The sequence below is a fragment of the Anticarsia gemmatalis genome, chromosome 8 (genome assembly GCF_050436995.1).
Source record: "Anticarsia gemmatalis isolate Benzon Research Colony breed Stoneville strain chromosome 8, ilAntGemm2 primary, whole genome shotgun sequence".
NCBI lineage: Eukaryota > Metazoa > Arthropoda > Insecta > Lepidoptera > Erebidae > Anticarsia > Anticarsia gemmatalis.
Window position 1 is genome coordinate 2,336,653 of NC_134752.1, and position 22,915 is coordinate 2,359,567.

General features: G+C 36.8%; 3 protein-coding genes across 3 annotated transcripts in view; 2 read left to right on the plus strand and 1 right to left on the minus strand.

Moving 5' to 3' along the window:
- Positions 1-11,179, plus strand: part of LOC142974635 (uncharacterized) — a 29,175-nt gene extending 17,996 nt beyond the window's left edge. Inside the window, exons 20-23 of the mRNA XM_076117084.1 lie at positions 882-1,026; positions 1,517-1,608; positions 1,916-2,060; positions 2,462-11,179. Coding sequence (XP_075973199.1) covers positions 882-1,026; positions 1,517-1,608; positions 1,916-2,060; positions 2,462-2,588 — 509 coding nt within the window. The 3' untranslated portion in view covers positions 2,589-11,179. The remainder of the gene's footprint in view (positions 1-881; positions 1,027-1,516; positions 1,609-1,915; positions 2,061-2,461) is intronic.
- A 272-nt stretch (positions 11,180-11,451) lies between these two features.
- Positions 11,452-19,948, minus strand: unk (RING finger protein unk). The gene is made up of 6 exons (XM_076117086.1): positions 19,599-19,948; positions 19,288-19,497; positions 17,383-17,666; positions 17,206-17,306; positions 16,874-17,111; positions 11,452-16,796 (listed from the first exon to the last, which is right to left on the minus strand). Exons 1-6 carry the CDS (start codon positions 19,655-19,657, stop codon positions 15,718-15,720), a joined length of 1,971 nt encoding a protein of 656 aa, XP_075973201.1. The 5' UTR covers positions 19,658-19,948; the 3' UTR covers positions 11,452-15,717.
- An 809-nt stretch (positions 19,949-20,757) lies between these two features.
- Positions 20,758-21,959, plus strand: LOC142974723 (histone H3.3A). Its single transcript, XM_076117208.1, has 3 exons — positions 20,758-20,915; positions 21,060-21,347; positions 21,433-21,959. Exons 2-3 carry the CDS (start codon positions 21,066-21,068, stop codon positions 21,559-21,561), a joined length of 411 nt encoding a protein of 136 aa, XP_075973323.1. The 5' UTR covers positions 20,758-20,915; positions 21,060-21,065; the 3' UTR covers positions 21,562-21,959.
- Positions 21,960-22,915: the final 956 nt, after the last annotated feature.

Here is a 22,915-nt window from a genome sequence, read left to right on the forward strand (position 1 = left end):
TCCGAATTGTTTTCCTCTGGCACGAATACAGGCTCTGCAACGCCTTACAAAAGACCTTTGCACCAGTCAAGCAAAATTCCTCGCATTTATTACCTCTGACGCTGTGTCAATTTTCTGGCGAAGTTTTGATAGATTTTGTATTGATTTCGAATAGACTTTTTCTTTTACGCATTCCCAGTAAAAAATATCTACTGGATTTAGATCGCGGGAACGAGGACGCCATACAATTGTACCACTGCGTTCGATCCATTTTCGAGGATACTCGTCGTTCAAATAAAAATAACATTTTTAATGGCAAGAAAAGTGACAAGTGTTGCACCATTTTGAAATCTTGATTAAATGCGCCAACTTTTGAAATAACTTGCCAAGGGTAGTGTAGTACATTTTTTTTTCAATATGAAGCGTCAAAGTTAACTAACGATATTTTTGTGAACCATGACTCACTAAAACTTAACTTTTTTTATTAAATTAACAATGTTTTGTGCATTAATCTGTTTTACGATTAATAGCATATTTAATGAAGATCACGAAATTTAAAAAAACACAGCGAAATTGTGACATTGGTGATTACAGGACTTGAAAATGCGACCAAGGGTGTGGAATTTCAACTTTTTTGAAAAGTGTCTATTATTGCTGAACTAAGTGATATGGAATTTTTTTTTATTTTTCCTAGAACCGGTATGACTTGGCCTTTCATCCTGTCACGGATTATCGTTGAGTTATGGGACACCCTGTATAGCCTATACCCTTCCTCGATAAATGGGCTATCTAGCACTGAAAGAATTTTTAAATCGGACCAGTAGAGATTAGCGCGTTCAAACAAAGAAACAAACAAACTCTTCAGCTTTATAATATTAGTATAGATTTATTTCCCCCCGTAGCGTCGGGCGTGTGGTGCGAGTGGGGCGGGTCGGCGCTGCCGCGCGTGTCGGCGCCGGTGCTGGAGGCGGGCGCCTTCAGCCCGCGCGCGCCGCTGCACCCGCCCGTGCCGCACCCCGCCGCCGTGGCGCTCGTGCTGCACAACCGGTACACTACACCATTACTTATTTATTTCATTTAAACTTATTATAAAGAGCTGTTCCAACAGTGAAAGAAAACATCGTGATGCAACCTTACATGCCTGAGAGTTCTTGAAAGTATGCAAAGTCCCCAACCCGCAATTGGCCAGTGCGGTGGACTCAAAGCACTAACCCCTCCCTCATTACGGGAGGAGACCCTTACCCAGCAGTGGGACATTAATGAGTTAGTATTTTATACAGGACTGTATAAAGGCGGACTTAATGCTAGGAGCATTTTCTGTCAATCTACCTTAGCGTGATGCAGAGATTATTGTGAAGGTCTTCGTGTCTCTTAAACGATTATTCGTTTTAAAAAAATATTATTTACATGAAGGGCTTTCACCAAAATAACGACATGCTATAAATATAAACAACAAACGTCGGAGAGCAACACACTTTATACTAAAAAAAGTAAATTTTGAAGATTTAATTACATTTGACGTCCTTTTTTTCTACAGGGAGTCGGATAACCCGGTACCGTTGGACTCGGAGCTGTGTGCGGAGATCCTCAGGAGTTTAGAGGACGCGCCTGACTGTGACGACAAGAGAGGTAACCTACTAAGAGAAATTATCTTTTTTATATGAGTTTCCAAAATGATCATGCTATGTTACCTTTTTTCATTCATAATATTGAAATTAAGTTTATAAAACACTACGTCTGAAACATTACGTTTACAAACTGAACATGTCGTTAACGTTGTCGTAATGTTAATAACATATGACGACGTTAACGAAAATACGATACAGTGACGTCACTATATTGTATTTCCTATTTTAAAATGTGTTTTAGACATTTGATGAAGATCTAATGATTTGATTGGTAGTGAACTATCCTATTGAAACTATGTGTTATGTAGAAGAGGGCGAGGTGGAGCGCTACCGCGGCGGCGGCAGCTCGGCGGGCTCCAGCTCGGCCAGCGACGCGTCGCCCGACGACGTGGAGGCGGCGCCGCACCTGCCCGACCACCTGCCCAGCCTGCACAACGATGACGCACTGTGCAGGTAACACACGAGATTATAACTGTTGAAAAGTACCAGTTTTTTATGTTTTATTGGCACAGTTGGTAGAGTATCCGACAGCTGATCTTGAGGTTACAGGTTCAATCCCCGCGCCGGGCAAAGTCCTATTGGTGTTTTCTTTTTTAAACATGAATATTTCTCAATAGCAGTCCGGAGTTTACCAACGTGCCTGGTAATTGGCATTAAGCTCGCTCTCTATGGTGTAGGACTGATATAATCAATGGCAAAACATAGGTGTATTAATTTCGTATTCCTCCTACTTACATCTTCGGGTATAACTGGCGTAATATTAAGAATCTATGTGTGTCTTAATTATTAAATCATAATACAATTATTTGTCTAACTACCTGATGCAATATTACAAAGTGTACTCCTCCGTCCAGGGTATCAGGTCGCGCCGCCTGTCGGTGGACGCTCACGGGTCGCGGGGTCCGTCTCCGCGCCGACCTCGCCAGCCCTGAGGACGTGACCCTCGACGCCGAGCGAGCACACGTCGGCACTTCCGTCTGACTTCACACAACACTACGTATTATACGATATACTTACAAAGGTATGTGAACTGAGAGAAGATTACAAAGAGATTTTGATAGGTATAGTTACAACAATATGACATTAATGAGGAAGCAGAAACCATGAAGCGTATATTGTGCGAATGTGAAGCGGAAAAGAAAAGAATGGATCTTGCGGATGCATTACACCAAACCAGAAGATTATAGGCTACTACCGATGGGGAGCGTTAGGGCTCTTTCAATTTAGCCGTATCGTGTCGGACCGCAGCAGTGCCGAAACGGTGCGTTTGTCGTACGGTGCACGGACGGTCATTTGTTTTCATACAAATCGCACGGTGCGGCAACAGTGCGGTGTCGGTACCGAGAACGCACGACGACAGGACGGCAACGTCGCAAGCTCCACGTGTTCATTTCGCTGTTGAATAGTGCGGTGACTAAACGTGACAGCTAATTTCATTGAATTTTCATGTTTATTATTTGCTTAAAATGGATGATATAGACGTGGAAGAATTTATAAATGAAATTTGACTTCTAACTAATTCAAGTAATTCGTAGAAACATTCTCTTGACATTCTTAAGTAATTAAAAAATTTGCTTGGGTCTTGTTTTAACCTAGGATAAAGAATATGGAAATCACCAAAATTACATGTTAATGAAAACATCGGTAGTGTTCTTTTACGGGCGCGGCGTTTTTGTTTCTGTTTGATATTTTTTAACAAGAGCACTAACAGTAATGTTTCTTCGTCAGAGTCCATGGCTACACTGCTGTCACATGAATTTAAAACAACACTAACATACAAACGCACGGCAGTCAGATACGCTTTCAATTTAGGCGTTTGGTGTCGGACGGCTAACGTACCGCAGCGGTACGGCAGCGGGCTATAACCAGCGGCACGGTTAACGTGCGGCAGCCGTACGACACGAAACGTCTAAATTGAAAGAGCCCTAACAAAACTAATAAGTTTTGATTTCGTCCAACGTCTAAAGTAGCAAAGGAGGGGGATAAAAAGGGGGGTGACACAAAGGATCAAGAGTGGTCAGATTATCAGCCGGTTATTTGCTGGCACCCCCACTCCTAAGATAAGATAACAACAAAATATGTTTCTGGTTTCGCGAAATAGTGATGACATAAAACACCGTTATGTGTAAATATGATATGGGTTAAGATCTTCTGGGCCGATTCACAACGAAACGGCAGAGACCAGCAGCGGCTGTCAGCAACCGGTACAATATAAGTAGGAAAGTACCACTACGCCGCGTGCCCGCGAGGCAAATTGAACACAAGATTTTATAAAGTATAATAGAATACGGGAAACTTTAAGCCTGCGAAACGTTAGGCATTTAAAGGTAACATGCGTGTTCGCGTTAATTCCCGAATTCTATTATACATTAAACATGCAACGCGAGAGTTTAAAAGTTAGGAAGGTTTTATAAAGCTGAACGTATACTCAGTGCAGAGGACTCTCGGTTGACTGTTCTAACAATCGAGCGATCAAATCACAATAGTATGTCCTTACCGTCGCTTGGAGTATAAAAGCGAAGTCGTTCAAGTTGGTTGGCGGCACCTATACATTATGGAGCCCTTAAAACAATAAATTGTAATAAGAAAAGAGTGTGATGTTCCTACTTCTTTGTTAAAGATGGGGTTGTATTGCGAAAATAATTTGTTAGGAAGGAATATTCAATGCAAATGTTTTATTCTTAAGATGAGGTTGAAGATTGAAACGTCTTTCAATTTCAAGTGATCCTTGTCTTAGTTTAATGACTTTCGATCGAGATATCCTGAGAGACTGGAAGCTGACCCTAATATAGACGGAAGAAAGACTAGGCCGACGGAACATATGCCTTCCAAAAGCAGGTTTCATTTATAATTCAAAGATGTTTCAGTATTCAGTCAGTGGAGGAAAATATACGAGTAAAAAGATTGTGAGTTTGTTGTAAGTAATAAACGTTAAATACGTGATTCAATAATAATTTGGAATGATTCGGATAGATATAGGAGTGTTGGTTTGAAACTTACTCACGCACTCTCATAGCGTTTAGAAGCCGTAAGCAATTTTCGTACTAATATGTTATGAACGTGCACGTGCAAGAATTCATATTTGCGTATTCGTTCATGACGGTCGTGTAAGTGTACTTCAATTGACACCTGCAATAATTTTGCGCGATCCGTAGTGCATGCGACTGCCGCGCGAGAGGTCTCAGGTTCGAATCCTGGGTCGGGCCAAAAATTCTTTTCTGAGATTTTCTGTTTAAAATTCTCAGAGATTGCCCGGAGTTTGGAAGTTGAGGTCTTAGACCTCCGATCCTCGGGGAGCACGTAAAACCGTTGGTCCTGCGCCTAACCTCTCTCTGGTCGTGTCGGTTTAGCCGTCCCACCAGACTATGAGAGTAAAGGAACAGAGAGTGTACCTGTGTATTGTGCACACACTTGGCCACTATAAACAAAAGTCCTGCACAGTTTCAATGAAACTGGCCGACGTAGCCGAAAGCGGCCAGGACGACATCATCATCAATGTTGTCAAGAAACATCACTTGGTGTAGCTTATACAAAATATGCAACCTGCTGAAAATATATGCAGTGTAGAAACGCTCAAACGGTTTATCGCGGGTGCTTGAGTAAGGTTTGACCTTTATAAAGAAAAGTTCTGTCGTACCTCATTACAATTAGTGGTTATGTGTTTGAAAATTATGAACCAAATCGAGTGATTGACTTAAAAGTAGTACTTTTGTTTTTTAAATATTGAAGGTATTTATTTCTTTAAACGAAAAGTAATCTCTATGTATTTAAGATCTGATCTTATCTGACAAAATTTTATTTATTATGTATCAAAATATTAGACTCTCTATTCGTAAGAATCACGTTGAAAATGAAAGCAATTTCAAAAAGGACATATGTCACATAACAATGTGACATGTGACGTTTTCGAAATAGCACATACGAATATATTATTATTATCTCCCTCTATCTTATGTGCAATATACTGGCAAAGAAAGAGATAAACGTATATATTTACGAATAAAGAAATTTTTACACATGTATAGACTCTATTAGTGAGACTGTATGAGATTATTAGCTTATCTTTTTATTTGTATGTAATTTTGTATGTGTGTTAGTGTAATGTCACACGCAGCTTCCTCTAACAACGACTTTGGTGTTTAGTATATAATGTACCTTATGACGTCATAACGTACGATACAGCTTAGTACGTGTTCGCGCTCAATAGATGTCGCTGTACTCAAAAAACACTTTCCTTTCTAAAAACTCGGAAGTATCAAGCTTGCTTCACACATATTCGGTTCGGCAATATGTATCGAATAACAAAACCGACTCGAGTCACTTGTTCGGCTTGTGCCAATCGGATTCATCTACACATATTCGGTTTTGTCGCCCAGGTAGGCCGATTAATTCCGGATCGAGTATGTACGTAGCAACACTTATGAAAAAGTCTTCTGTAACCTATATTTATGATACAAAATTACCTTAAATGTGTTTTTTATATATTTAATTTTGTCCTAAAATAATTAAGTTCTATAAGTCTTGTTCCCACCTGTCTATACAACGAACGATCCTATGTCCGAATTGAATTACTGCCCCGTGTGATAAATACTGAATAATATCGAAATTCGTATAAAACATTTAGAAATGTCGTACGATACGATTTATTGTGACTATAAACAAATGGATGCGTATAGCAGCGGTGACTGTTGCATAAGCAGAGTAATTTAAATATACGCAAAGACTACATTTACTTGCCCAATATCTATATACTTATAATGAGCCACATTTTATATCTCTAAAATTATCTCATGTACCGATTTTTTCGAGAAATAATACGGCGGAAATTATTTTTACTCAAATGACATTGAACAATGAATCGAAAATTACGCAGCTTAAAGTCACCGCTTGTTATAGTCCAATAGCTTAGTTCGACCTAAATCAGCTCTCTCCTAAGTTGTAGAACTAAGACATCCATTTCGCGACCTTATACTGTCACACAATGACAAACTACCCACACTACTATGTAAAACCCCACCTGCCTTTAAATAGTATATAAATAATATTAATATTATATTCGTAATCCCCCTATTTGTTAAATTGCACAATATAACCACAAAACGCTTTTATTTCTTCGTCCTAAAAATACATTGACAATTAGGACCGGTTTCACGCCTACGAATAAGTGTCAGATAGTCTATGGGGTCCGTAAATTACGTAAGGTGTTTATAGGGGGAGGGGGTTGGGTCTAATCTCATCTAATCTTACGTTATAGAAAGGGAGGTGTTCCGGCAAAAAATTCGCATTTTTTTTTATTGAAACATAGGAAACAGAAAATAAAAAAAAAACACCTTACGTTATTTATAGGCGCCTTCTATCCAGTAGATAAAGTGACGGTAAAATACTGTCAAAATTCTTCCTGGTTAGCTATCTGGGACTTATTCAGGATTAGTAAGAACGGTCAATAAAATTCTAAAATATAGTAATAAAGTACCGAAAATTTGAAAAGGGGCGTGCCCTTTGAACGGCCAATTAGTAAGTTTAGCTGTAAATATTGTAACGCTTTAGTTTAAGAGTTGAATACGTATTGACGTTGATTATACGATAAGGGCCGGGACGATAAGAATGAGAATTAGTGATAACTTTTGGAGACTTTATGCATTATGCAGGACAATTACACTAGCATAAACTTGGAACTATAAAAAACTATACTTTTCTCGAGGCCAAATAAAGCTCAAGTTTAAGTTTGTGGTGTTTTACTCCCCCATTAGACATTTATCAAAATTGCTTCCTCTGAAAAATGTAACCCTATATGAAATTTTTCAATGGCCTATATTTAATCTTTACTTTGCGCTCAGATGATCGTTAACCTGCAGCCTGCAGACTCTGAACCTAACGCAGTTTAAATTCCCAGATTTCCAGAACTTAAATAAATATTAACAAGAACATATTTACATAATGCATAAAGCCTCCACAAACAATTAGGATTATATTCAAAACGCACATAATGTGAAGGAAGCAAGTCAATAAAAAATATAATATTATGTGTTGAGTATTTTGCGCTTGTGTGCGCTTGTAGCGACGACAACGCTGGCATGTGTGCGTGGAAAGCTATATCGTGGTCTTAAAGGCATACCAGTCACATTACCTCGTTTAAAAAAACATTCATATTTTGTCCCTTTCACTCCTCTTTCAAACTACATAAGAGTGAAAAGGACAAAACCATGGCTACTTTTTTAAAAATGATTCTGCCTATAGGGTTGGTATTCAAAGCATTTGTATGATATAACTAATAGTGCCTAGAATAGGTATATAGCGGATTATTAGCACCCGATAGTATATTGTAAATACAAAATACACTGAATACATAAATATAAAGCGGCGTAGATTTATTGTTTTTGAGACAGAGTCATAGAAGTTTACTATTATACGAGTTACAATAGACAAACTAGAGTTATTGCTCTATGATTTTTTATAGAACATCATAGATTACTAGAAGATATCCAAAGACCGGTTTTTGTAAAATTTATGAAATTAAGTTCCGAAATTTGTTTTTTTTACAAATTGTTTAGATTATACAGAGTGTTTCAGTTGGTTTTATGCCTTAGACCTAAACAACTTATATAAAGGCAAGAAAAGTTATAGAAAAATAACTTAAATAAGTAATCGGTACATATTTCTTAAGTACTGAAACGCTCTGTAGGTGTTAAAAATAATGCAATATTAACATAGATATACTTTGTTCAATGCAATACAATAACAACTAACTAATAAACAAGACAATACACATACACAAGTCATTTAAATAATTAACAATAATTATTTCATAAATTTAACTCAAATATGCCTAAAAGCTATTTTTTTTATCATCACACAACTATAAATAAATTAACGGAAAACAACTTTGACGTTTTTTCACAGAATATCTTTGGAAATTCGGTCAAAATTCGTCGTTGCCCGTTCCAAATTCGTTTTGCGTTTTTTACAAATGTGACAGTGATCACAAACCACTGCTTTTTCTTTCAAGAAATATCCAAAGTCTGCAACAAACATTTTTTTACAAAATTGAATTAGAAGTCAAGAAGGTATTGAACGATCTATCTAAATATCTCTGTAACACGATAGTGTTACAGAGATGCAGTAACAGGGAAACATGTAATTTCGAAACCAAAAATAGTTGGTTTCGAAATTACAATTCAAAATGCGTTAACATCGAAAAAAACAACTTAAACGCGAAAGGAATTTGGCAACGGCGAATTGCTCGTTAAATAAAGTTGTGTGATGATGGTCCTTAAATCGTATTTATTTTGCATTTAATTTATACCAAAAAATACGAATACACTTGACGTTTTAATTTCGCATTTACGACCATGACTTTAAGCTTTATTTAGAATAGAATATATCTAGTAATAATATAGAGTATAGCATAACACGCAGTGATATGTATTAGAAAGCGTTCTTAGCTATAAGTGACAATATTACATGTTTACATAAAAAATATTCTATACCTAGAAGTTCGCACAATATTGGGATTATTGGAGGGAATAAAGGGAGACCTCTGCCCAGCAATGGAATTAAAAAATGGGCTAATAAAAATTACTCAAAACATCCTCAAAACATTTTTATTTTTTTAGATCAGCTAGTGTTTAAAACACCACCATATTGGACCTACCTGGTCATATGATCAGGTAGGTCTAATATAGTGGTGTTTATAAAAAAGTACCTTATAAAAGCTAAACTACAGCTCTTATGTTCCCCGTACATACTAGGTCTGTAAAACAAATATCTTGCTTTATATTACAACATCGTGTAAGCTCTGATTAGTAATACAGTGTTTTGTCCCCTTCAATCGCTTTTGAAACTGTATATGATTGAAAAAAAATAAATAATGTATAACTAATCAGAGATTACTATGCATAGTTGAGTGAAATGTATAATAAGTTGTATAAAATGTGTTATGTTGTCACTTAAAGATAGCTATTGCTTCGATGCCTATGAATTACCACTAGTGACCTATTGTAAAATAACGTTCTAAGTATTCGATGCTCTCTCATAGATTCTAAATATAACGATTATAAACGAGTGTACGAACAAATTATTTTAATATATATCGGGCCTATTATACGTGATGTTGAAATATTTAATTTGCTATATCGTTTTTATATTGTAGAATAAGTATAGTTACGAGTTAGCCATTTGCTCATATTTTAAGTTTATACTCGTTTTAAGAAGCGACACATTTTTGTTATTTATGCACAATATTTTTTTATATTTGTCATATTGTTCAATTAAAATTAGGCTTTAGTTCTAAATTGTGAACTCTTTAAGGAGGCCCTACACCTTCCTATTCTATAGTAAAATTAATCGTTCCCTATTTATTTTTATTTTCAAAAGATGACTGATATCCCTGTGTTGAACGACTATGTATATTTTATCCCAAAAAAAAACTAATATTGTTTATAGTATTTCAATATATATAGGTCTAAAATAACTCTTCTCGAATCTGTATTTAACTAGCCTTATTAAATTAACAATAAGCATAATTTAATGAGAAGTTTCACCTATTTAATAACTACATCTGCTGGAAACAGATAACATGGAAATTTTCCAAAATATTCTAGAACAATATTATTTCATTCTTGTATATCCTTTTATAATCCAGCATTACTCATTAAAATGCCCTTCATTATATAAAAAACGTAATATTTGTCTTTATTTCTCAAAATCTTTTGTAAAATGTATGTATGTCAGAATAATTTAAATCCCTACTTTGTTTAATATCTCATGTATTACTGTTCGGCAGCTATTACTCATCATCCGTCCTTCTAATCAATTTACATGTATTTAATTTGTCTTTTGATGAAACTATGTATGGTCGAGTGGTTAGTAGACTTAGTAAGACTTTAAAACATCTTAGACTGTTGAAAGACACTTATTTCAAAATAAAGTTAGTTTTTCATTCGAAAATAAGTTCGTATAATATTTGTTTAGATAAAAAAAAACAAAACTACCATCAACGCCATCTAGTGTCGCTCAACAGGTACTAAAACAGATTCGTTCCTTAGATCTTTTTATCTACAGAATAGTCTAACTGTATTTCACTAGCCACTCAACTGCCTTATCTATGTGACAATTATATATTTTGTGTATTTAGTTTATAAGTTATATTATAGACGTGTGTATTTAATAGACTAATGAAATGAGCCACATTATGACAGAGATTGTTTCAAGCATTTTCTTAAAAACAGTGGCAACATTAATGAATAATACCTGTAGGTTATACGGTTTCTTCGGGTATCTACCTTATTTCTAGATTTTTGTCTTAAGTAGGTACTTGTCACTCAGTGCTAAGCTGCTAAGTGGCAAGCAAAAAACCTCTTGCGTAGATATGAAACCAATTGTGGTTGTTTTTCGCGCCATTTTACAAGAGACTCTTGAAACAATCTCATTCAGCAGCTATACGATTGTTCTCGATTCATCGCCTGATGCATTTCTAAGCTTTACCTTTATTTATTAACCCTTTACTTGTAAGTTTATAGTTTAACTAATACACCGACGGCGAATGTGAAATGTGTTTTATTAATAAATGCAGATGAATTAAATATATGGTTTTACTTTTACCCCTGTAAAGACCGTATAAGTTTGTCTAAAATGTTTACCATTTGACACAGTCTTTTCCCAATTCTCAATTGTTTTTATTTTGAATTTCATAATTCAGCAGTTTATAGACAAAGGCTTCGGAAATTAATATTAGTATGGATTGGCTCATTCTTAGCCGGGCTTCAAATTTTAAGTGCCCGACACTTTAAACACAGGAGGATTAGTAGGGGTTAGGATTACATGGCAGATAAATAAAACACGTATGCTATTGAATGGAATTTAAAATTTATTAAACCTACCTATCTAGTAATAATTATAATCTTCACATCTCTGTTACACGTTTGTATCACATGGATTTGAAAATTATTTATTTAAAAAATATCTACTATGATATTAGAAGCTATAATGCATATTTTTGTAATAAATAAAAAAATAATAAAAACATTTTGATCTCCAGCGGGTGAGTGTGAATGCATGTCTCAATTGGTTAACTACTACAACATTCTAATTTAACAATTAAAAATTTGAAAGAATTTGTTGGACCTACCTACCTAAAAATTAAATAAAATTAAAAAATATGTAAATATATATTAAGTAAAATAGTCGAATGCTGTTATTATGCATAATGTAAAAAACCTTCAAAGCCTTTAAACTACATTGGTCCTTTAACAAACTAAAAACAAAATGCAAACCGTAAATATTGTTTATAAATGTTGAATAAAATAATTGCTTAAAACGAGGATAAAACATAACACAACAACAAGAACCACACCACGCCTGTAGTCAGTACTAGTCTGTAGTCAGCAAACACCTCGAGGTACAGATAGGATCCACGCAATATTATTATAGCAACTACAAAATTTCATCAACAAAATTACACTCTCCATGTGATAAAGATTTCTATATAAAAATAAATATCGACTCTAATACACATCTAAATCTCAAATCATTAGCAAGCTATATACTATTTATATACGCTATGGCCACACAGAACATTTTGTTTCGCGCCACTACTCAATATGTCTCAAATACGATATCACGCGGTGTTATAGCTGTCTCACTCACACATACTACATTTATATGAATAGTGCAATTCCATTTAGAGCCGCATTTCCATCCAATGTTAAGAGAACTCCACTATCCTTCAATTACATTTTAAATTCTACTCATAAAATAATGAAATTTTCATCCCAATACACATACAATAATGAAGCGTACATCTTACATCAAAAGATACGATCACTTTGCCAAATACCAAACTATACTCGATTAGTTCCATTATACAAATATAATTTTAATAAAGCAGTTGATATGTTACGGCTAATACGCAAGAAAATTGTTATCAAAATATTGTAAACATCAAGTAATTGTATTTTTGTCAGACATTAAGATAATCGTTGTTAGCAATTTTATAATGACGGATTAATTGGACATAAGCCAATTATAAATAGTCATAATAAAATAACGTACGTACACGATTTCTAGCCGTAACAAACGCTTAGTCCTATCGTTAAGGAACAATGATTCAGATCGATATTGATTTCAAACACTTATTCCAATGATTTAGATTGCAGTTACTCTAATCTCAAAGCCTTATTCCTGTGAGATCTTATTCCTTTAAACCAATCCAGTACACAAAATGTGCCGTGTTGACCTTATTGTAAGATGGCCGCGTCGCGTAGCGATGACGTCTCATAAGGCAATCGTGTCACATACTCGTTTCATTAAATAATTCACTTCAAACGAAAAACATACAGTTCTATGTGATTGACACTACATAGTGGCCTGAGAACACTAGATAATTAAACGTTACTTATTTTGGAAGTGTTGCTAGTGTACGGAGGCCTTAGAAGCTTGTTCGCCTGCATTATTAAAGCATAAATTCGAATATAAAATATATATTTTCACAACGCGTCCAAGCGACTTAAAGAACTTGTAGAGAGCACAACGATATAACAAAATATATTATGTTACTATATACTAACAATATTGCTTTTGTTATTAGGTACATTGACAACATTACTACAGGTTATGTCTACACACACAGTATGTTTCAATGATGCAGGGCTGCTTATTGTCTGTATTTTAGTATTCTTCGTGTCACAAAGTTTGTCATTTACCAATATCACTTGCAATTTTAATTGTACTCATCAATTGCAATTATATTTGGAAAGACAATATCCCACTCTGTGAATCATTTGTCATCCTTCACAAACAGTAATTAATATTTAACAAACTTGCTAAACCGTTTCAATGGCGAATTAAGAGGCGAAGTGTCAATATATTGCAATAATTATTATTTAATTATTATTATTTTTAATTTCTAGCAATTAACCAAATTAAATGTGTTATGGTAAATGACAGAGATAGTTACATCTCGTTGGGACACGAAGACATGTCAGTGTAGCGTGTCAGTCACATGAGGGTTTGTACAAACAATGAGTTACTTAGCTTGTTATAACTTGTTAAGTGAGCACGGCCCCGCTGCGCGGCGCCCCATCATCAACAATCATATATCTGAATATTATAAAAGGCGGCTGTGGTCATATTGCTTCTGTTTACGATACAAGACGCTTCTACACACTTAAAACAATGTCCATTACAATTTGAAAACACTACTTAAATCTAAGTTACATCTCTAAGTTAAATTTGTTATTACTATTACATTATTATATCGATACAAAAAAAATATTTCAAGAGTTTTTTATAGTATAAATATGTTTAAAGTAGCAAAATTGAAATAAACATTTGTATAAAACGTGGTTTTAGGAATCTTATTTGTTTATTAAATTGGTGTTCAGAAACAATCTGCCCTAAGGCGAAACATTTAAATGGAGATAAAATAGTTTCGATTCTAAAATACTTTATGAAACATTATTAAATGTAAAGCCAGTTCAAAAATTATAAATAAATGCGTTAATGTGCTCCTTGGAAAGTTGAAAACGATTACTGATTTATTAACTTTGAATCACTACTTTTAACTTAAGAATATTTTAAAATATTTGTCTGCGTACGTACAACGCAATCGCCAATCGGAGTTCGTCAACTTTAGAACGGGAGCTAATAGTTGAAAAATAAATAACATCTAATTATCATTTAGGAATGTAAATATAAAATGCTACATAGTTTTGTGTCAACATCTACTTAACATGCGAGCTCAGGAGACGGCGACGCTAATTACAATAATTATAATACCTATAAGTTTTATAACAAGTGTATGAAAAGATAAGTCATTCAAATGCATCATAACTTAATTTGCAGATAATGTTGAACTATGACGTCACATTTGTACACATAGTCACTCAGCCCCTCATTCTTCAAATATGAACTGACAACGCCGTCCCCTAATATCGCGGGCATAACAAAAATCAAGTTAAAATCTACTTACGATAATCATTTAAGCAAATTAACGCTCCTCATATACTGATTATGTATCAATCAACATTAGTCTCATGGCATCCATGAAACATCTAGTGAACGAACTATCAAATTGCAAATTCAATAAACTGGACTTAAAATTTGAACAGTGGGTAACTTGTTAAAACTCGCTAAATTGTAAAATTATTGAAACATGTCGCGTGGCGCTGACCCGCGGACCTCGCGTCTCTCGTCATTACTTCGCATTACTCAGTTAGTCCGCACTAGTCCGCAGTACTCACCTCGCGTCGACGGACAAGCTGTACTCGGTATTACAATACGTTTTATAGAAAAAATTGGTCCTTAGATGGCTACATATTAGTGAAATATGAATAAACGAACTGGAGGAAGCCGAATCAAGCCACGCGTAGTCGCGCCGGTTCTCGCTTAACTTGGAGTACATAGTTATAATTATTACTCTAATCTGAATATGTAAAATGATTTGTAGATATCTGTATAAAACTAAATACTACATTTAATTTTCTCAATATTTTATAATCACTAATATTCATGGCGGTGCTTCCATCAACATCAATACCTTACATATAAATTGAGTCACAGTGAGAATATCCAAATCGTTACAAAATTTCTTAACACCTACGATCATTGGTGAAAGCATAACCACAAAGTTTAATTTCAAGATAAAACCTCATAAATACCTATAATAATATATATTTGTATGTTTCTTACGAGTCAAAGCAACAGTCCACTAACATGAGAGGCTACCAAACAGAAATGTTAACATCAAAAGCATTAGTCACCCATAACGTTATGTATCTAAGTATGCGTCCTCGTCGTGTGCACGCCACCGCTCACCTCGTACTATGAGAATAGTACGTCGTTAGCGTTACAACTCGTCAGTTATTTTGGTGAACCAGTGAACGAGGGAAGTCAATCGTCAACTACTTTATTGCTGCGGTTACTCTGTTGGGTTAAAAGGATGCACGGATCGTACGATACCAAAGCGTATCGTACACCGACTCTGCGTTAAATATATGAGGCCTCGCTATGAAAATTTCCATCGTCGTCATCGTCTCGAACATAATTTACCTCGCCCCTACGTCTTCCGAATAGCAAAATTTAGACAGAATGCACGTTCAACTGTCACGTCGGGCTACTGGTGGTGCTGCACGGGCGTCTGGCAGTAGGGGCACTCGTCCGTGGTGCCCGCGCACTTGTCGCACAGCACGTAGTGGTTGCAGGGGCCCAGCGTCACGGAGCGCGGCTGCTCCTCGCACACCATGCACTTGGTGGCCGTCTCCAGGTACAGCACCTTCTCGATGTCCTCCAGCTCGGCGCGCGCCTGCGCCTGCAGCGCCTTGAGCGTGGTGAGCGGCAGTCCCCGCAGCTCGCGGCGCGGGCCCAGCGCCGCGCGCGCCGCGTCCAGCTCGCGCCGCAGCGACAGCGCGTGCGCCAGCGCCTCGTCGCGCTGGCGCTCGGCCAGCGCGGCCGCGCGCCCCGCCTCGTCCACCTCGCGCTTCCACGCCTCGCAGGCCGAGCGCGCCTGCGCCACGCGCTCGTCCCAGCGCGCCACGGTGGCGCGCGACACCACCACCTCCTCGCGCAGGCGCGACAGCTCGGGCGACGCGCCCGCGAACTCGAAGCCGCCGCCGCCGAACGAGCCCGCCTTCATGGCGTGCGCGCCGAACAGCCGCTCGGCGTCGCTCGCGTAGCGCAGGAAGGGCGGCAGCGGCGAGCCGCCCGCCGGCGGGCTGAAGCCGCGCAGCGCGTTGCGCGCCTGCGGGATGTTGACGGGCGCCGAGCCGCCCAGCAGCCCCTCGCCGTCCGACAGGTCGCGGTCCAGCGACGCCACGAGGTTGATCGGGTCGTCGAGGTGCATGTCGTCGCGCGGCAGCGCGTTGCCGACCACCTCCTGCAGCACGGTGGTGTCGAAGGCGCCGGAGCGCGCGCCCCACACGGAGTGCTGCGGCGCGGGCGCGGGCTCGTCGTGCTCGCCGAAGGCCGCCAGCGGCAGCAGCGCGCGGGGCGCGGGCCGGCCGCCGGAGCCGCCGCTGGACGTGGAGGCGCACTCGGAGCCGTCGCCGCTGCCGTTGGAGTGCGCGGCGGGCGGGGACGCGGCGCGCGGCTCGCTGGCCTTCTTGTCGGGCGGCAGCGCCGACGACAGCAGCTCGGCGAGGTTGGTGCCGCACTCCAGCGGGCCGCCCATCTCGCGCCCGCCGGTCATTTCCTCGGCTGCCAGTGAACGAACATTATATAACAAAATTTACTAAAGCGGCTGAAGGTATCGACGTTAAAACTGTGAGACTCACGTTCGACGTGCGCGAAAGCACAGAAGAGTCCGCGCGGGCAGTAGCCGGCCTGCTGCACGTCGTTACACTTGGTGGACTTGTATATCTCGGGGTGGAACTGTTGCTCGGTGCGCGTGTGACAGTAGCCGCACGCATCGCCCGCCTCACAGTTACTGGGCTCGCCCCACTCCTCGCCGTGCTTTACATTAGGACATGGTGTGCTACGATATTTATATTTTCTTGGAGACCTACGCTTATCCTGGAAAATATTAAATGACATTGTTAATCACTATTGAATGTACTAAGAACGAATGGCATAAGTTTCATCAAGTATATACTGAACAAATACTCACTTTACTATTGTGATATTGAGGACAGGCATATCCTTGTCTACATAACCTAGGTGGTCTTTTACATGGCTCCGTTTTATATGATGATAACACATAATTCGTATCTGGAAAATAAGGAAAAATTACATACATCCTCTTTATAAAAAAAAGACAAAATTCACAAAGTTTTTATTTTGTTACCTTGCCACTTAGGGTCTTCATTCTGCAAATTTCTTTCTCTGTCTAAAGCGTTAGGCGCGGCGGCGTCACCGTCCGCCGCGTCAGGGTTCTCTAAAGCCTGCAACTCTCTCATGTCAAGTACCGGTGGTCTGAGGTCGGGGGCGCCGTGCGCGAACGCACAGTGGGCGCCATTCTTAGTACACAGTCCCCTAGCGTCCGTGTCGTGGACGCACATACAAGTCTTGTAATATCGGAGGTGATATCTACGTTCTGTGTCACCTGCGGTACGATGTAAGTATGGACATCTGTGGAATAACGGCGAATGTTGTAATTTTTTTGTCACAAACAATTATATTTATACATTTTCTTTCTAAAACAAAATGCTATTAGTTATGAATTTTAACTTTCTTTCTCCCCTACCAGTTAAAAACCTTGTTATGGTAAAATCTGTGTATTTTAATTTAGTATCATAATAGTATGCATGTTATTCTAATAAGAGAAATTAAATGTACTACTCTTCTTTTGCATGCTATTTATGTTATTAGGTAAATAAATTAATAATTCATTAATATTTTATGTTAAATATATGAACAATCACAACTCAAACAATGATTCTTTTAATTTTCTTGACTATAGCTTTAAAACTTAAGTTTATTCATAACATATTCTTAGATTTAAATAAAAAATAATTGCATATACCCATAAAAAAGTCAAATCAGTGTGTTTATGCTTTTTACATGTTTAATCTGTGCTATAAGTAAGTATGTCTGCAAGACCCCGTGACATAGGCAAAAGTAAATACAAGAGAGTTAGGAGAAATACTATACTTGTTACAACTTAAACTAAACATAATATTTTGCATACTATAACACTATTAGATAGTGCTTCTTAACCTCCAGATAACAAAAGATCAATTTGATGGCTTATGTACTTTTTTTTGTTTTTTTATACTCATGCATTCATTGACAAAGATAGTTTTTGATACCGCTAATGCTTTTAACATAAACAATCAGTTTTTTTTTTAATTATACTCAGGGAAGGTGAGTGCATGATTTTTATAAAGAAAAGAAGTATTATTTATTACTTCCTGTAGTCACTAGGTAAGTTACACTGAACATAAAATGAGTAATCAAAATCATATTGTTTTAGTTCATTTGAGGACTTCATCAATGGAAAATACTCAATTCACATTTTCAGAATTGATAATAATTCTAGTTAAATGTGAAACATTATAAGGAAACATCTGAAATATATTAACAAATAACAAAATGACTCATTCTTAAAGGAAAATTGAGTCTTATATGAATTTAGTAATGTTTACATAGAGTACTTATTTTAATTATTGGTTAGATCTCCACAGAATTAAAATTACCCTACATTAAAAAAAAGTAAAAAGCATGTGCATTGTCTTTGCTAGACTTAGTTATTGATTTTCAGAACATCTCTCTGTACTAGTCTGTACTAAATATGTTTACATCAGTATGTTTTTAAGTGTCATTACTTCAATATTAATATTGACAATGAAATATGCAATGTAACTGAAATATGTAATAATAACTTCTCATTATAAGTATTAAATAATACATATTTTTCAATATTTAACAACAACAAAGATAAATAAATAAGATTAGCTCAGATTACTTAGTTGGGCTTGGGAACAAACAATAGGCCACATCAATATTACCCTACAAAATGCACAACGTTCATGAATGAAGACGCGTTCTTTTTATACTCACACATCTACAATTTGGTCGGATTACCCTTGAGATAGCCGTAAACAAAATGTTATGGAAACCATAACGTAAAAAGAATCTTATTTGTTACAAATACAAAGATATACCAATTCGAAATCGATTTGTTAGTTAAAGAAATAAACAAAACTGAACAATCATCGTAAAGGAAAACAAACAAAGCAAAGACACTCACTCGTCTCCATCCTCACAAATGCCCGATGTCTCATTATATTTGGTACAATAGTTATCTGCGCTATAATTGAAAGTTCCATCTCTTTTTCTAACAGGTCTTCGTCTTCTTTGGTTATTAAAATGCCAATGAAAACATGTAAAAGGTCTATGTTGTGTACATTTGTGTTGTAAGAAAGACGGACACTGCTCTACACGAAACTCCTTTAGATATCTGAAACAGAGTTGTGAGCTTAACGCGACATAAACCACATTATGCCTCATATAAAACACTATCACTTCACAAATACGAAAGGTATAAAAAGCAGAAATTACTTATAATGATTTGGTTTTTCTGTTTGAGCTGCTAACAAAGGTTTAGATTCCGACGGCATTTTGGAAAACTATTATTGCGCCTCTCGCGTCGCGCAGGGCACGCTCACCGACAACCAATTAAAATTCAATATACGATCACGTGATACATAATATTTTAGAAAGGTAAAAAATGTAAATAAAGTTAAAATATGAACTAAATAATAAAGAAATCACATAACAATTTATTTTAAAGTGGCCTTGAACTTATTTCAGCGTTATCTCACAAGCCAAACTTAATTTCGGCCACAAAAAAATATTAAGCTCAATCAATTGACAGAGCTGTCAAGTTGTATGTTTTCTATTGGGCTCGCTCTACCCACGGGTTGAAGTGCATTGAAGAACCGAGACAAAAAATAGGACATGCTGCTGCATCAAATAACAACAACAATGGATGGAACAAAATGAAAGTATTTCTACATACAAAAAAAAACCTATTATTTTTTGTTCGGAATTCTATGTTCAGGAACAAGCATAAATTGATAACTTAATACGTTGATTAAGTCGGTACATTTTCTATAAGAATGAAAATAAACAAGAGACTATTTGATAAAGTTTTCTAAGCCTTCTTCTTCTGCTACTGATATTTTTGCTTTACAGTTTTGATATTGAAACGAAAAATTTAAAAAAACAAGTGACTGGAGTAATCTGTTCAATAAGTAAAGTAAAGTAGGTACTTTCTACCAGGTTTACACTCTAATTACAGACGTAAAGGTAGGTACCCTTTCTTGTCGAAATATAACAAACGAAAAGATAGTTTAGAGCTTTGTTAATAATATATGGTTATCCTGATTAATTAATACTTAATGAACGCTGAAAGTCCGTTAAAAAAAAAGCTTCTATCACAATGATCTAGCATTGTTTTAATGCATATTGGCGCACTCATATTTACTATTTTGTCTGGCGAAACGTATATGGGGATACAGCAGCCGGTATAGGCAACCCTGGTCCAGGCATCAGAGTATCCTTCATGAAAAGAAAAGAATATCAATATTTTTTATTTAAGACATTTATGGCAACACTTGAAATTAGTCTCCGCCAATAAAGAGACTTCCTTCCAAAAACTCCAAATTGATCCTCCAATAGCAAGGCCTACATTTTCGACCAATAACGTGTTCCGAAATTCATTGTACCCAGCCAATCGACTCGTAGAAACTTTGGCGTCAGTTTCACCCGCTCTATTCCGTTCGACGCCATCTTGAGCATATGATCTTTGTTGTGCGTCCACTGCATCAATTTAATTGAAAAATCGTGTTTTATCTTTGAATTTTACTGAAAAAGGTGTGTAAATCAGTGTATATACTAATAAGTGACAATTTTGACTAAAAATATCAAGGAATAACTACAATTATGCTGGTATTCTCCTGAGCTCTTGGGTGTGTTGAAATCAATGTTGCCTATAAATTGTTATTTTTTTTATTTTAGTAAAATATGGCTCGTACCAAGCAGACTGCTCGTAAATCCACGGGAGGTAAAGCTCCCCGCAAACAGCTGGCTACAAAAGCAGCCCGTAAATCGGCGCCAAGTACTGGTGGAGTGAAGAAACCTCATCGTTACCGCCCTGGTACTGTAGCGTTGCGAGAAATCCGTCGTTACCAGAAATCTACTGAGTTGCTTATTCGTAAGCTGCCATTCCAGCGTCTCGTAAGAGAAATCGCTCAAGATTTCAAAACTGACTTGCGTTTCCAGTCAGCCGCTATTGGCGCTCTGCAGGTGGGTTCTTGTGCTATTTTCTCATTTCGCGTGTTATAAGTAATAAAAATCTTCAAAGCTAAATTATTGTATGTTCTAATTTCAGGAAGCCAGTGAGGCTTACCTCGTGGGCCTGTTCGAAGACACCAACTTGTGCGCCATCCACGCCAAGCGTGTCACCATCATGCCTAAAGATATCCAGCTCGCCCGACGAATCCGTGGCGAGCGTGCTTAAATTTAGCACTAGTATACTATAATCGTAAATTATTTGTAATTCAATAGATCTAAATTCCATAACATTTTTACAATGTCTCATGTTTAATTTTTAATTAACATTATATTCATTTAAGATAAGGATGCAGCAGAACTGAGTTTATTAAATACATCAATTATTATGTAAGTTTAAAGATGTGTGTGTATGAAATATAACCAAGAGCTGCCATTGGCAATGGTTTAGTTTCATGTACAGACAATATAGCCTTGGTTAGTAATTTGTGGTAATTTTTACTTCTTAAGTAGTTTAATAGGTAATATTGTCAACCACGTTCAGTGTGATTCTGTGTTTGGCGTAAATGCACTTTATGATGTGTAATGAGAAATTTTGGTGTTAATAAATTTGATTAGGGTCTAACATGAGATTGTTTCAATTCCAGCCCTCGGCCCCATGATCTAAAACACATTAACACTATGTTATATACACACATAATACACAAAAATATTCAATGATAGATATCTTTCAGCCTATTTATCTATAATGATAAAATAACTGAGATAAGAACTTATACTCTATAAAAATGTAGCAGTCGGCAGTAGTATATTGCAACATTCTTGGCAAAAGATGAGTCAGTTCTTTCTTATAAATTCTATGAAGTTTCATTATATTACACTACACAATTAGTCATCAAATAAACAATATTTCTACATAATTAACTGTTACGATTTAAACTACGCATTACTATAACGTCATATTTATTATCATAACGGTCTTTTTAAATTGGCGGTAAAAGCTGTAGGTACCTACCTACCTAGTTATCTCATAGGCGCTCGTGACGTAATTGTTTATGTTTTTCTAGAGTAGGTATTTGCGCACAATATTATGAACTCTCTTCCTCTCAAAAATGTGTTTATGAAATGAGGGACAGACTTGAAAAAAGGAGGACGTTCTCAATTCGACTGTATTTTTTTCTGTTAGTTTACTCATAACTTTTTACTCGGTGCACCAATTTTGATGATTGTTTTAATCAATAGAGAAAGGCTTCTGCATTAGCAACTGACAATCTATTATTTAAACAATATTCCTATGTTCAAATACAGAAACATAATATCAGTTGCCTACACATAATCTTTCAGAGAGCAAGACTGACTGTTTTTCTCTAAAATATCATGTATCACTTTGTTAAATTTGCCACATGCAAGAGTAGGATCTTGCCTTATTTGTAGCCTAGTCACTTTCGTAGTAACTATATACTATGGAGGTATTAAGCTTGGTATGTACAATTATATACCTACCAAGTTACTGTAAGGGTAGAGCAGTATTGTGTGTTTGAAAATTAGATCATACATGAAAAAAAGGAATTAAATTCCAAGTA